General features: G+C 39.1%; 1 protein-coding gene across 6 annotated transcripts in view; it reads left to right on the top strand.

Annotated features, from left to right (window-relative positions):
- The window catches only part of NEBL (nebulette), a 354,758-nt gene that overhangs the window by 255,247 nt on the left and 85,340 nt on the right, over nt 1-14,171 (top strand). For 4 of the 6 annotated variants that reach the window (XM_090266578.1, XM_090266577.1, XM_090266579.1 and 1 more), the window contains one exon: nt 5,924-6,034. The exons of the other annotated variants lie outside the window; for them this stretch is intronic. In XM_090266578.1, coding sequence (XP_090122704.1) covers nt 5,924-6,034 — 111 coding nt within the window. The remainder of the gene's footprint in view (nt 1-5,923; nt 6,035-14,171) is intronic. 6 annotated transcript variants of the gene reach the window in all.

Here is a 14,171-nt window from a genome sequence, read left to right as displayed (position 1 = left end):
AGGGCACAGAAGCTGAGCCACACACCTGCCATTCAGCCTTGCCTGCAAACATCTGCTTTTACAACTCCTTCAGGTTTTCCATTGTGCCTTAAGGTTCCTTCTAGCCACCTTTCAGGAAAGCAACCTTCGTTCCTTCCCTGGAAAGATTGCCATGAACCACACAACCAACCAAGGTGTCAAGCCTTTCACTCATGAGCTTTCCTTATCTTCAAAAGTCAAGTCCAGTTCCTCAGAGCTTTCTGGTAACAACCAGAGTCTAAACATGCCTCCTTCAGGCATGTCATTCCAGTCAAAGTCTTGGTAAACAAAACCTCTATTAACAACTGGTCTTGTTAGTTTTATGCAAAGAAACCTAATGTCATTACTTACTCCTTCAAATTGCCAAATTCTGGAGGGATCAGGTAAGGAGAAAAATATACAGTGTGAAGGAAAATCCTTGTCCTTATAGTATTCACTGAAATTGCATTTCCATACCTTATACTTTCTTTTTTTGTTCACTGTCCTACATGTGAAATTTTAACTTTCCCTGGGAAACCTCAATTTTTCTTTCAGATTATATGGCCATTACCAATACAGTGAATTCCAGACCCTTCCTAGGTTTCATAGAATTCTAGACCTTTCATAGGTCTCAATGGCCAATACCAATGCAAGGTACAGTAACCATACAATCAGACCACAAGTTGTTGAGGTTTCCTTTACCCAGGTTTAAAAACTTTCACAACCTTATTATACATTTTTATGACTCTCCACAGACCTTCTGCAACATTCACAAACTTTCCATATATTTACCCATTTAGATTTAACCATAACCTATTTTCCAGTTCTTGTTCTTTTTTCACACTGTAAAAGACTATACTCAAACTCAGTATCTGGCAGCTAAAAGTTCCCTAGATTTGCAAGCACATGCCTAAAGCAAAAGAAACATTTTTAATCTGTGTTTCAGTTCACTGTCTTTTTTCAAAAGAGTAATTTCAGATCTTCTTCTGGAGTGCAGGTCCAACTTTCCCTTTTGGTGTCAGTCACAGCAGCAGGGTCTGTGTCCTCCTCAGACGGTGCTCGTTTTACCCGTGTGTGGTGTATCCAGGGCTTGATTCCTACCAGCTTCAGCGAAGAATGTGTTGTTAACAAAACATCATAGGGACCAGTCCATTGTTCAGCCAGCTGCTATTCGGGACCTTGCGTCTTCCAGGTCTTCAGTAAGACTGTCCCCAGGTCCAAACGGGTGCAAGGGTTTTCATTTGTACTTCCCTTCTTAAGAGTTGGACACTCATTTTTCCAATGGCCCTTCTTTCTGCAATAGGCACATTGGTCCTTGCCCAATGGCTCTTTCCTCCTCTCTTTAGGGTCCTGTTTCTTCCTTTGGCCTCTCCAGCCTGTTTTAAAGAACATCAAGTCCTGTCTTCTCTTTCCTACTCCCCTTGCATTGTACACTTTAAATGCTATGTCCACTAACTGAAAGGGGCTCATTCCTAATACCCCATCTATATGCTGGAGTTCCCTTCTGATATCTGGGCGCTCTGCCCAATAAATGTCATGTTCACCATTCTTAAGTTCTCTTGAGCCTGTGGATCAACATCAGTGTATTTCCTATAAGCTTGATAGATCCTCTGTAAAAACTCAGAAGGATCCTCATCTGCTTTTTGCTGAATAGTCTGTACCAAATTCAGGCTTTTTGGCTTGGGTATACCTTTTCTAAGTTCTTCCAATATACACTTCCTATAATGTTTAAAAGGGACTAGGCCTCCACCATTTGGGTCCCAGTTAGGCTCTGTCCAAGGAATTGCCACAGTTGGGTTGGGGGTCCCATGGGGATCCTCTCCATGGAGATGCTGAGCCTCTTCATTAGCCTTACTTGTAACCAGCCGCTTCTCATCCTCAGTTAGCAGAATATTTAGGAGAGCCTGTACATCTGCCCAGTTTGGGTTATGGGTGGCAAAAATGGAAGCAACAAGCTCTGCCATTTTCTGAGGATCATCCCTATATGAGGGGTTAGAATTTTTCCAATTTAGCAAGTCTGAAGTGGAAAATGGAGTATGGGTCCAATAGTAGCCAGAGGGCTGGCCTTGCTGATTTATTCCACCTATAGGGTACTGCTGTAGAGAGAATTGGCTTGCTCCGAATTGGGAGGCCCCCTGACTATACTGGGTTCCTTGGCAGGTTCTGGTGGGGGAGATCCACTCCTCCTCCTATAGGGGTGGAGTCATTGACTTTGCAGTCACTTCAGAGGCCAGCACCAAAAAGGGTGGCGCGAGAGAAGTCCCTTGAGTTTGCAAAGGGGCAGGCGCTGTGGAAGCCACTCCCATCTCTGGAGGTGGTATGGTGGAAATAGCCTCCACCTGCAGAGGGCGCTGTGCCGTCGCCACTGGTGCTGCAGGAGCTGTGGCCATCTGCAGAGGGCGCTGCGCCACAGGAACCTCCGCCACAAGCCTGGGCCACCTGCAGAGGAGGTGGAGCCACAGCCACGGAAGCTGCGGCCTCCTGAACCACCCCCACCTGTGCCTGGTTTGGCACCAAAATAGGGCCTTTGTCTCCCGGATTTAGAGAGTTAAAGAGGGCTATGTCCTCATTTTCCCTTTCTTCCGGCGTTTTACTCTCAGGAAAAGGCTTTGAGACCACTTTTTTCCTCTGCACCATTACTCGGCCCTCCATTTCTGCTAAGGCCTTATTATGTAACTCTACAAATGCATTTAGATAATAGATAGTTTCCCAATTTCCTGATTGCTGGCAGTACCTCTTTAATTGCTTAATGATATGGTAATTCAGGGAACCGTTCACCTTTCCTTACCATCCAGAACATACTTAGGCCAAACAGTGTTACAATAATACATCAATATTTTTCTAGTCATAGGATAACAACAGTACATATCCCAGTTTTCCAAAATTCTCCCCAGCGGGTTGCCCCCAGGGACTTGCCCAGAACTGCTTTTATTGACCCAGACATACATAAGAATGGCTATAACCAGAAAAATCTCAAGGAACAGAAAACATATATACCACTCAGGCATCCATAATTCTTTTACTCCCAGGAGTTCTCTTAATCGAATAGACAAATCCAGCATCCACGATTCCATTATTTCAGAAATTCTCAGAAATTAATTTTTTATTCAAACAATTCTACTTCTCCAATCCCTTCCCAGTTCTGTTTTCTTTTCACCACATGGGCGTACTTAGGTGACTGGCACCCTCAGAAGGTGTCTCCCAAGGGGGTTGACCTGCCACGGGCAATTATTAACGTCCCATCTGGGTTGCCAGAAATTATAACAGAACGCCTGGGCTGCTCTGCCCAGAACAGCACGGGCTGTTTAGTTAGGGGCCCGATTGCCAGCTGCCAGAATTATAACTCTCAATACCAGAGTTTGGTGAAAAGAAAAAAGAATTGTTTATTTGCACATAGTTCTGCCTCCCCTTCCCAGACCTGGCTAGTCTTGGAAAGTCAGAAAATTAATATGATAAAGTTTAGTTGCCTCCAATTTGATGTAATCTTAATGCTGAAGTGCTTCTCAGTAGCAGCTATAAATGAAATGACTATTTTAATGCTGCAAGTATAAAATTACATAGTCTTTTTAACAAAATGCTTTTTAAAAATTGTGTTTGATGACTCACCATTTCTATAACTCACCAGATGATCAACTGCACTGGTTATGTTTATAAAGTCGTGACTATGATAGTCAAAGATTCAAAATAAACCAAACATCCAACAAAAAGGTGAAAGGTACAACCTAGCTCTTTTTATTTAAGTAGAAGGAACATATCTCATAAAAGTTTTTTCCTGGCTTACTTGACTTGGCCACCCATTAAACTCCTCATCCCTCCCCCCAAAGATATAATATAGAATGCAATGGAACTGAGATAATAGAGGTTCTTAATGGGTATCCTGTTTAACATAATTAATTGGTGAAAAATGCAAAAATATGTTAATCAGAATTAGGTATCCTGATGGATTAAATCACTGGACAGACTCTAACAAGATGAATTATCCCTGGGCTAAGATGAGGTACTGAATGTGAGCCCTAATAGTCAACCAGATATGCAGGACTGGATGTGGGAACAGGGCTGGGTGGGACTGAACAAGACTTAAGAGGGTGTTTAGTTGACAGAAATCTCAGCATAGCCATCAACAGGAAACAGTGTGACTATGGATGCATTAACCACATATAGCACATGAGAGATGGTAGTCTGGATTAAATTGAATAATTATAATTAGGATAGGTCATTGCAGGCACCTTAAAAAGAGATGGATAGATTGGAATTTGTGCTGAGGAGTTTAGGGGTTCAGTGTTTCAGTCCACACAGTCTGGAAGAAAGGAAGTTATTGACAGCTATGTTCTCATGTTCAAGTTCTGTCCTGTGTGGGCAAATAGATGCAGCTATGGGCAGATAGATTTGGGTTTTATTGAAGGAGGAACTTTCTATCACAGCTCTCAAAATGTAGAGACTGTGATGCCCCAGACTGACTTCCCTTCTATTCGTTTCCAAGAAGAAACTCAATAAAGAAAGTAGAGAAAGGTTCAACATTGATGGTTGTACTCAATGGCTTTCTTTTCTGTGGTTATATTTGATGATTTTATTTTATTTTTTAATTTTTTAAATTAGTTTTGTAATTATCACTTTAATCCTTCAGATAAGTATTCAATATATCATTTAAGTCAAATAGGTGGTTAATTCTGTTTATAAAAGCCTGTAAGGAATTTAAGTTCATGAGAATGTCTAATAAACTTATTTATTCATTCACTAAACATTTATTGCATTTCTACTTGTTGTCATTCGCTATGATAGGCATAGGCATAGCTCTCAGGGAGATCACATTGGTAAAAAGTGCTTCCCTAAGTTTAACTCTATTCCTTTTCATTGAAAATTAGATCTTGTTTTGTTCTTGGGAAACACCATTCTAATCTTTCTTTTTAAGGTGACTTTATTCTCTTGGGCCAAATAATTTAAACTCCATTTAATATCATTTTATTATTAAATTTTGATATATATTTAAATTATTGAAATAATTTATTCCTGTTTTATTCTCATTCATTCAGTTATTCATTCACTTATTTATTCACTTGAGCAAATATTTCTTACTGCTTACTTTGTGCCAAGCACTATTTGGGGTTCTGAGCCTTCAGTGAACCAGACAGTTAAGTTCTAGTAAGGGCAGACAGAAAAGAAATAATTGGACAAAGTAAACAAGTTAATGAAAAATTGTGAAGGAAATAAGTAGGGCAATGGCATAGTTTAAGAGCATGGGGAGAATTTGTTTGCTGTCTTCTGGATCCCCTTTAATTGTAAACTCTCTTGTTGCATTTGGTTACTTCTGCTTCCTGAACAATCACGCTCATGCCTTCTCTTCATCCCAGTACGGAACAAATTTAACTTGGTGGTAATGGATGGCATTGGTGTGATACTTCTTTCTCTAACAGAGGATAGAGCTTGACATAGCTGAGATTATTGCTTGAGTTATATTTTCTTCCAAAGGTTAAGGCATTTAAATATTATAGCTATGTCTGCATACAATCATAACAATTAATTTAAAAACAAACAACTCACTTTTAAATATCTGATCATTTCCCCTGCTTTGTCAGTTGCTTTCCCAAGATTTAAACCTTGGACCTTTATAACCCCAAGAGCTCTTGCATGTGGGAGATTTCCCAAAACTGCAGCTGAGATTTAAGCTAGATGAATACGAGAGTTGTGATTTTGGTCTATGGTATAGGATTTTTGAAATCAGTGACAAAGGTTTAGAATTAGGAATCTAAACAAGCACTAAAATGAAAGTGTTATGTATATTGTCTTGTGATAGGGGCTCAGGCACCTTTGACCATTAGTTGCAGTATTGAAATTATAAAATCCTAGCAAAACATTGAAATTTAACAAGAATTTAATGCACCTCTAAATGAAAGTAATGATTTATTGTGTGTGTTTTTTCCTTTTTAAGATTGCCTACAAGCAGAAACATGATGCTGCCAAAGGCTTCTCAGATTACGCCCATATGAAGGAGCCACCTGAGATCAAACATGCCGTTGAGGTCAATAAACACCAGAGTAATGTAAGGAAGCCGCTTCTCATGATTTTCTGGAAAATTGTGGTTAACCCACATCAAGGCTAATGGATATTTTGTTGAAATTTCAATATTAGGGAACTCCTATTCAAAAATGGCTTTAAAATTGATTTTATTTTTATCTCTCTGTGTTCAGTCAGAAAGACATCAGGATTATTTTGTCAACAGTTATTAAAACCTTGTGGAATGCCTTTAAAATGTCAGGCACTTGTAGGCATTGGAAAAATTGCTTTGAACAAGACACATATGGATCATTTGGATCTACTGGGTTATTAGCATTTTCTAGGAATCCCTTGACTTGGTGGCCAAGCTCCCATGGTGTCCCATCCTGATTGCAGAAGAAGGGGGAGAAAGGGCGTTGTGAATCAGTGGCCTAGGGAATAGTCATTCACAGACGCTAGCAAGACTGCACCACCTACTGTTTCTTCTGGAATGCTTGTGGGGAACAAAGTGTCTAACTTAAGACCCGTGGTGAATAGGAAAACAATAGATGCCTTAGAAGCAGAGGCCGAGAAAGAGGATGTGAACTTGTAGAAAATGAGTTTCTTCTTTGGTGGGCTAGAAGAAATATTTCTTCCTGAAATCTCAGGGAAAGTTTATTCATTTCCCCACCATGAACTCTCTATCCTCTAGAAGGAATATAGGAACTGCTTATCAGGTTCTTTATAGGTCAGAATCAGTGAGGATGAAGTGTCTGTCCTAGTTGGGTCAAGAAACTCCCTTTCTTTGAAAAGTATCTGAAACATCTTTGTCATCTTGCACAGGGTCCGTCCCACCACTTAGTGCTCTTACTGACGGTGCTTTGTGGACTCTGTGCCCCCAGAGCCCCAGCTGTGCAGTATCTCTTTGCAGAATGGCGACAGCTATCTGATATTAAATTGCAGTAGGTCAGTGCTTAAGTGAAAACTGAGTGAGGTTTAACATTTTAATCCAAATGTATAAACGTATGCCAATACCAAAGCACTCTTCTAAAATGGTTTGAGATTGATAAGAGATGAAGGAACTGCATGTCTGTTATTACCAGCAAGGTCATTTTCAGGGGATGCTTTATAAGAACTGTTTGCTTACAGAATGACCATAATAATCATAATAACCACCTCTTAGTCAGCAGTGCTGTGTACCAGAACCGTGCCAAGACTGATCATTTCCAATTCTTACAAAATCCCTGTACCGATTCCCATTTTGTAGATGAGGAAAATGAGACTAAAGAAAGAATCAAAGCCCAGGGTTTGCGCTTTCTGTTAGGCTCTGCTGCCTCCCTCTTAAAGGTCACTGGTTATTGGTCAAGATTTTAAATGAGACTTTTAAAATGGGTGCAAAATAGCTTATCATCAGAATTCAGATCAGCAGCTCCAGCGCACCGCAGGAGAGAAGGTGGTGGTGGGCTGGGGAGGGGCTGGCATTACACGGATCCTCAGGAGGCCTTTCTAACTCTATCATTCAATGAAATTCAAATACGGAAGTTCCTTATCATAGAACTGGGGTTATTATTTTAAGTCCGCCTTTTCTTTTAAAAGGTCTTTGATTTAGGGATTGAGGGAATAGAGTATAAAGCCCTTTTCTCCATTCAATACTGTGTACTTATGGGAGAAGGGTGTATTTACTTACACTCCTCTGCCTAACCAGCTCAACCTTTACATGCAAAGTTTGTACATATAATAGGATTTAGAAAGTGTTGAAGACTGTTTACTCAGATTTAAAGTCAGAAGGATATTTGTATTCTGTCAGTGAAGTAGCTGATATTTCTCTAGCATAAGGCACTTAGAATAATATATTTGTTGTCCCTACAGCATGAAATTTAAACGTAAGTCTTGAAAGCTACAAGGAGAGTAAGTACATCTGTCTCGTGGTTTGGTTGCTGAGGCTACAGCACCGCCCGCAGAGACAAAACCCTGCCTCCTTCGGTCCAGTGAAACTCATTTGCACAGAATCTCTAATAGAATTACCCTTTCATAACTGGAATGTCCCTTTGCACTAAGCCTATAAATGATTGGATTTAATTTAAAATCAAATGTGTTGTCACATGTGCATCTGATTTACCTAGAAACAATGCAAGTCAGCATCTTTGCTTACCTTTTATATGATTCCATCCAAATCAAGTCGGCTTTGAACATCTACCAGAGATCCAAGAAATGGGGACAATGATAGTGCAAAGCTTTTAATTTCTGCCTTCTTCCCACTTAAACCTTTTACTAAAACATCCATCAGTTGGCCGAAGGGGACACTTTGAGTTTCAGAACTTTTACCTCCTTTGTATCTTTAGAGATGTGAATAAGCAAAAGAGGATGGGCAGAGGATTCTTTGTGACTGAAGTTTCACTTCCAAATAACTGAAAGTTCCAATAGGAAGAGTTTTGGGGGGCAGTTAGTCTCTCTGTCACCACCAAATTCAATGATCATGAAACAAGGAAAAAATATTTCTCAAAGTAGCTTTCACTGTAGGATATAATAGAAAAGGAATCTGGAGGCAGGTCAGGGTTAAAATGCTTGTTCTGCCACTTGCCTGCATGACCTGGGACAGGTTACTATCTCCAAATCTCAATTTTTTAATCTTAAAATTGGGGCAATGATTTTTATCTCATTGGGGCTGGAAGTGTGAAATGAGATGAAATATGTGAAGGGCTCTGCAGAAGAGCCACTACAAAAAATATTAGTCCTATTTGGTCCCCGTCCAGCTTTAAAGAGTGATTTAAGGGTTTACAGCGATATTATAGTCAACTCAAAACAATCTAAAGAGATGAGATTTTATTAGAAGTCCAAATTAAAAGGAAATTTATATTAAGAAGCATTTAGGTCAGAAGGGCATATTCAAAGGTTCCTGAACCCATATAACTTACCTATTTTGCTGATACTATATTCAAAACATGATTAAAAAGAACCAATCTAAATCCTTTTGTATCTTCAGGGATGTACCCCTGCCAAATTTTTCTAATGTAATTAGGGAAACTGGAGGTTTCTATCCTGCTGCTTTTCCCTAAAGATGGACTTGTAATGAAAACCCCGGTAACATTATTAGTTCCCATCAATCTTTCCAGAGCACGAACTCCAATAGTTCTGAAGTAAGTCACACAAGTTTAAGGCTGCCATTTTACGTTTTATAAGTAATGTGGTCTGTATAGACTTATCATGAAATTGGAGTGGTAAACTTTTCCAAAACATCATATTGGTAATCAATTCAATGTGCATTAGAAAGAAGTATTTGGCAGGGGAAACGAGAGACTTAATGTTCTTTTCTAGAATGATAGATGTACTTTCTTAATGTTAATAAAAACTTATCAGTAGACAAAATTTCTTTTTCTTCAGAAAGTGAAAAATCTTAAAGATAAATCAGTAAAATGATACTGGAAAAATATTTATATGGTTCTGTGATGTGACTTACAATAATAGTGCTTTCGGGTTTAGTATTAAAATAGATATATTAGTATTTTTTTCATCTTTAAGGCAGAATAATTAGTAATATCTCCTCTGCTTTCTTCATAAGATTGTGGTGATGATAAAATTAAACCATGATAAGAACTTTTATCAACTCTAAAATGCTCTTATAAACAACGGCAATGAGAGTAATAACAATAAACTGTTCTAGATACATCTCCATATTTTACTTCATCTATTAGAAGATTGAAAACTTTTATTTTTTTCTGGTGGATATAAGAGCCTCTATTTACTTAAAATGTTTATATTCTCTTATAAAATAATATTTACAATTTAATAATTTAGTGTTTCTTTAAATATAGTGTGCCCAGACAGAAATAAGCCTGAGATAGAATTTCCAGTGCATGTGCTCCTTTGATGATACCTGGAGAGCTTAGCTAATGTGAGAGTTGATGATGATGATATAAGTATTTCTTGAGAATCAAAACTGGTGTTGTAAGTTTGTAGTTAGATACTTCCATTTCACAGACTTAAAAGATACATATCCTCTCTAGTTTCTTCTCACTAAGAAACATGTTAACCTTCCCCAGAGCAGCAAATGGAATGAATGGTTCTGGGCCAGTTGGATTTGGCTTCTTGAAGTCTATCTGTTCACATTGCCCTCAGCCCTAACAGGTATCTTATCTGTGGCTTCCATCTTCGCTGCCATCCCTTAGCTCTCAATCTTCACATCTCCAAATGCTTGAACTTCACTGTAAGGACAATCATGGTGGAGGCTATGCTTTCTTTAGTTTATTAACTCAACTGTTGAAGAATCTCAAGTCACTGCTGCCTAAATATGAAAAGCTTGCTGCAAAGTCACTGGGAATTCTTTATCTGCCCATGTGTTTGGCTTGACATGGAGAAAAATGGCATCCATTTCACTTGTTTTCAAAATCTAGTGAGTCTCCTGTTGGCCAAATCTAACACAGAATGTGCAATGAAGAGGATTCTGAATAACTAGTTCTATTGGGAGGATGTGTGGTTAGAGTCCAGTTGCGTGGACATAATTCAGCACAACAGGGTTGGTGTGAGGATTTAATGAATCAATATGTATAAAAGAATTAGAACATGCCTGGCACATTGGACACTCTGCGTGAACACAGGAAACATGTAAAAGCTGTGGCCTTATGAAACAGAAGTGGAAAGCTTTTAAAGAGAGAACAAACTGAGATTCAAAGACAAAATGAGATGGAAAGGGAAGCTAAGGGGAAAGTGAACATGGTGAGGTAAGAAAGAAACTCAATGACAGGTTTTGTTAGAATTAAAACGTAATTGGAGGCAATAAAGAACAGATTTGACACTGCAGAAACACAGGTGAAGTAGAGGCTGTGTTAGTTAGCTGTTCCTAGATTTAGTGAGAGAAACCGATCTCAAGTTAGCTTATATAAAAAATGAGAATTTATTGGTTTGCATAATTGGAAAATTCATGCTCCCTTCAGGCATAGCTGGATCCAGAGGCTCCACAGTGTCACCTGGACTCTCCCTCCCCCCATCTCTTGGCTCTGCTAGCTTCTGTGACTTCACTTCCAGCCACTGTTTAGGTGATTTCAAGATGACAGCTGGTTTTTTCAAAATTAAATTATCTTTACAGCAGCTGATCCCAGAGGAAAGGACAGCAACTCTTTCTCTCTCCCAGCCTCAGGTCCTTCAAATGACTCTGGCCCTGCATGGGTTTTGTCTGCTCTCTTACTAATCCTGGTTTTCAAAGGGACGAGGTATCTCATTGGACAGCGAGTCACATGGCCATACTGTGACCAGGAAAGTAGGCTGCATTTGGTAGCCCCACCAAATCACACGGACTGAGGGGGAGGAGGAATAACTTAAGAAAATGACCCACGTTGTCACCAACTTAAGTTTAGATCCTTGCAGATAGTGAAAACCAGGAGGTTACTGCTGTCAGTGTTCCTCAGTGTAAGCCCTGTTCTTGGGGACTGTCCCCAAGCAGAGATATTCTGGAAGAGCTGACTGCTGACCAGGCTCCTGTGTGTCTCTCCTGGGTGTCTCTCTGGTGTCCGCTTGTTTGAATTTGCAGCTCACGTCAGTCTTAATATTTGTTTTGAGTCATATATGCTGGCCTCTAATTTGCAATTTACATGGATGATGGGGCCCTATTCAGAGTCCTGCTCCTGCCGCCTTTGTGCTGTTCACCTCTCTTCACTCTGTCATTAGGCTGAACAGCATATAATTAGGTAGCCCACGTACAGCTTAGGTTTCTGAAAGGTTGCAGCTCTTTTCAGAAAGTAAGGGTTTCCATTTTACCCTCATTCTATTCTAAACAAAAAGACAACTCCCCCCCATGGATTTCATATGAATGTGGTAACATAGAAACAGCTATTCTTGTAGGTGGGTAATAATTTTGGGTTGTTTTCACCTGAGAGTCATTTTTGTTTACACAGCTTGTGTTTAACTCAGTGCAGGCTGAGGTTGATTGGCCATATTTTGTGGGTGAGTGTGTTGCTTTTTGAAACCAATAAAACTGGAATATTTTAAATACCTAAAGATTTAAAATCTATCCAACAAACTAACTTAGTTTTCAGCTCATTTTTATGTTTCTTTTGGTATCTGTATGCACAGAACCTACCTGAAATTACTTGGTAAGGTAGAGCCTGGGAGAATAAGAATGCTGAAATTATGCTAATTGTATTTAAGCTGTTCACTTGTCAGATAAGTTCATGATTTTAAACAGTTGAAAAAATAGTCTTAATAGTGAGACACACACAAGCTCTTAAAAAAGGAAGTAGAAATGTATATAAATATTTCACTGAAATTAAATAATATAATGTATAGGAAGCCTATTAAAGTCTTACTGCATTATCATTTCTTATACTTGGTATTATTTTTAAAAGAAATAAGAATATCCCAATTTTTTAAAACTCTGCAAGGTTGAAAAGAAAATACATTGCATTATTTAGAATACTCATTCTTAGTGGTCAACTGGGGAATTCATTAAAATGTAGCTTGTTGAGCCCCATTACAAAGAGGATGGACCTCAGAAACCTCAATTTAAAAAAGTATCCTGATGATGCTATTGCAGGAGGTTTGTAGGCAATATTGAAAATATTTGTTTTGTATAAAATGTAGTTAATTGTGCATTTGTACAGATGTTTAGTTGTATATCTCTGTGTTCCACCTTTCCGTGCCTTGAGAAAATCAAGATGAATTTCAATTTTGAAACTGTTACCATATCCTTTGCATTATAACTTTAATAGAATTAATATAATGGACAAGTTGACCAGCACTTGCTGATATTGCCAAATAGAACTGCATCTGGAACATAGCTGAATATTCTTTCAGCTCATGACTGATCTCAATGTTGAGATGTTAACCATTGGATATAGTAATTCACTTCTGGTCTGTTCCTATTTGTCAGTCGAATTAATCTAAATGACTGCTGTCATTTAAAGTACATTTGTCAACATTTATATGTATTTTTCTTTTAAAATCCCTATTTACCACTTTGGTTTGATTGTGTTAAGTGTGTATTTGGAGGATGAGTATTCCTTCATAGAATTGCTTCTATTTTGGGAGAATCAAGTCATTGCAGTGATGTTTGATAGATAATAAAACTGTCAGTACCCATGACTAGGATTTCCAGATGTGGCCATTTGAAGTGTTCAATCAGAAAAGGGAGAGAAGGATGTGGTTAGGAGGGTGAAAGCTGGAGAATCACAGAGCCTCACACAACCTCACCCCTGGAAGTGATTTACTCCCCCCCCCTTTTTTCTTTTATTGTTGTTCTATTACAGTTGTCCCAATTTTCCCTGTTGCTCTCCCCCGCCCTGCCCACCCCCCAGCCCCACAGTCAGTCCCCACCCTGATGTCCATGTCCATGGGTTATTTGTACCTGTTCCTTGACTAGACCCTTCCCCTTCTTTATTCCCCTCTGGTCACTGTCAGTCTGTTCCTTGTTTCTGCACCTCTGGTTCTGTTTTTCTCATTTGTTTTGTTCATTAGGTCCCTCTTATAGGTGAGATCATGTGATATTTGTCTTTCACTGCCTGGCTTATTTCACTTAGCATAATACTATTCAGTTCTATCCATGCTGTCACAAAGGGTAACAGTTCCTTCTTTCTTCCTGCTGTGTAGTATTCCATTGTGTAAACGTACCAGTTTTTTTATCCACTCATTTACTGATGAGCACTTTGGCTGTTTCCATCACTTCATTATTGTAAATAATGCTGCTATGAACATAGGGGTGCATAGGTTCTTTTGAATTGGTGTTTCAGGATTCTTCAGGTATAATCCCAGCAGTGGAATCACTGGATCAAAGGGAAATTCCATTTTTAGTTTTTTGAGGAGATTCCGTACTGTTTTCCACAGTGGCTGCACCAGTCTGCATTCCCACCAACAGTGCACCAGGGTTCCCTTTTCTCGTCATCCTCGCCAGCACTTGTTATTTGTTGATTTGTTAATGATGGCCATTCTGACAGGTGTGAAGTGGTATCTCATTGTGGTTTCAATATGCATCTCTCTGATGGCTAGTGATGTTGAGCATTCTTTCATATCCCTATGGGGCCCTCTGTATGTTCTTGTTGGAGAAGTGTCTGTTCAGGTCCTTTCCCCATTTTTTAATTGGGCTGTTTGTCTTTCTGGTGTTGAGTGATATAAGTTCTGAGGTATCATTGGGAAATATGTTTTCCCATATGGTTGGTTCCCTTTTCATTTTGATGATTTCTTTTTTTAGCCATGCAGAAGCTTTTTAGTTTAATGTA

This window comes from Furipterus horrens, unplaced genomic scaffold (assembly GCF_987537825.1).
Source record: "Furipterus horrens unplaced genomic scaffold, mFurHor1.1.pri manual_scaffold_2, whole genome shotgun sequence".
In the NCBI taxonomy this organism is placed as follows: domain Eukaryota; kingdom Metazoa; phylum Chordata; class Mammalia; order Chiroptera; family Furipteridae; genus Furipterus; species Furipterus horrens.
This window is presented reverse-complemented; position numbering and strand designations above follow the sequence as displayed.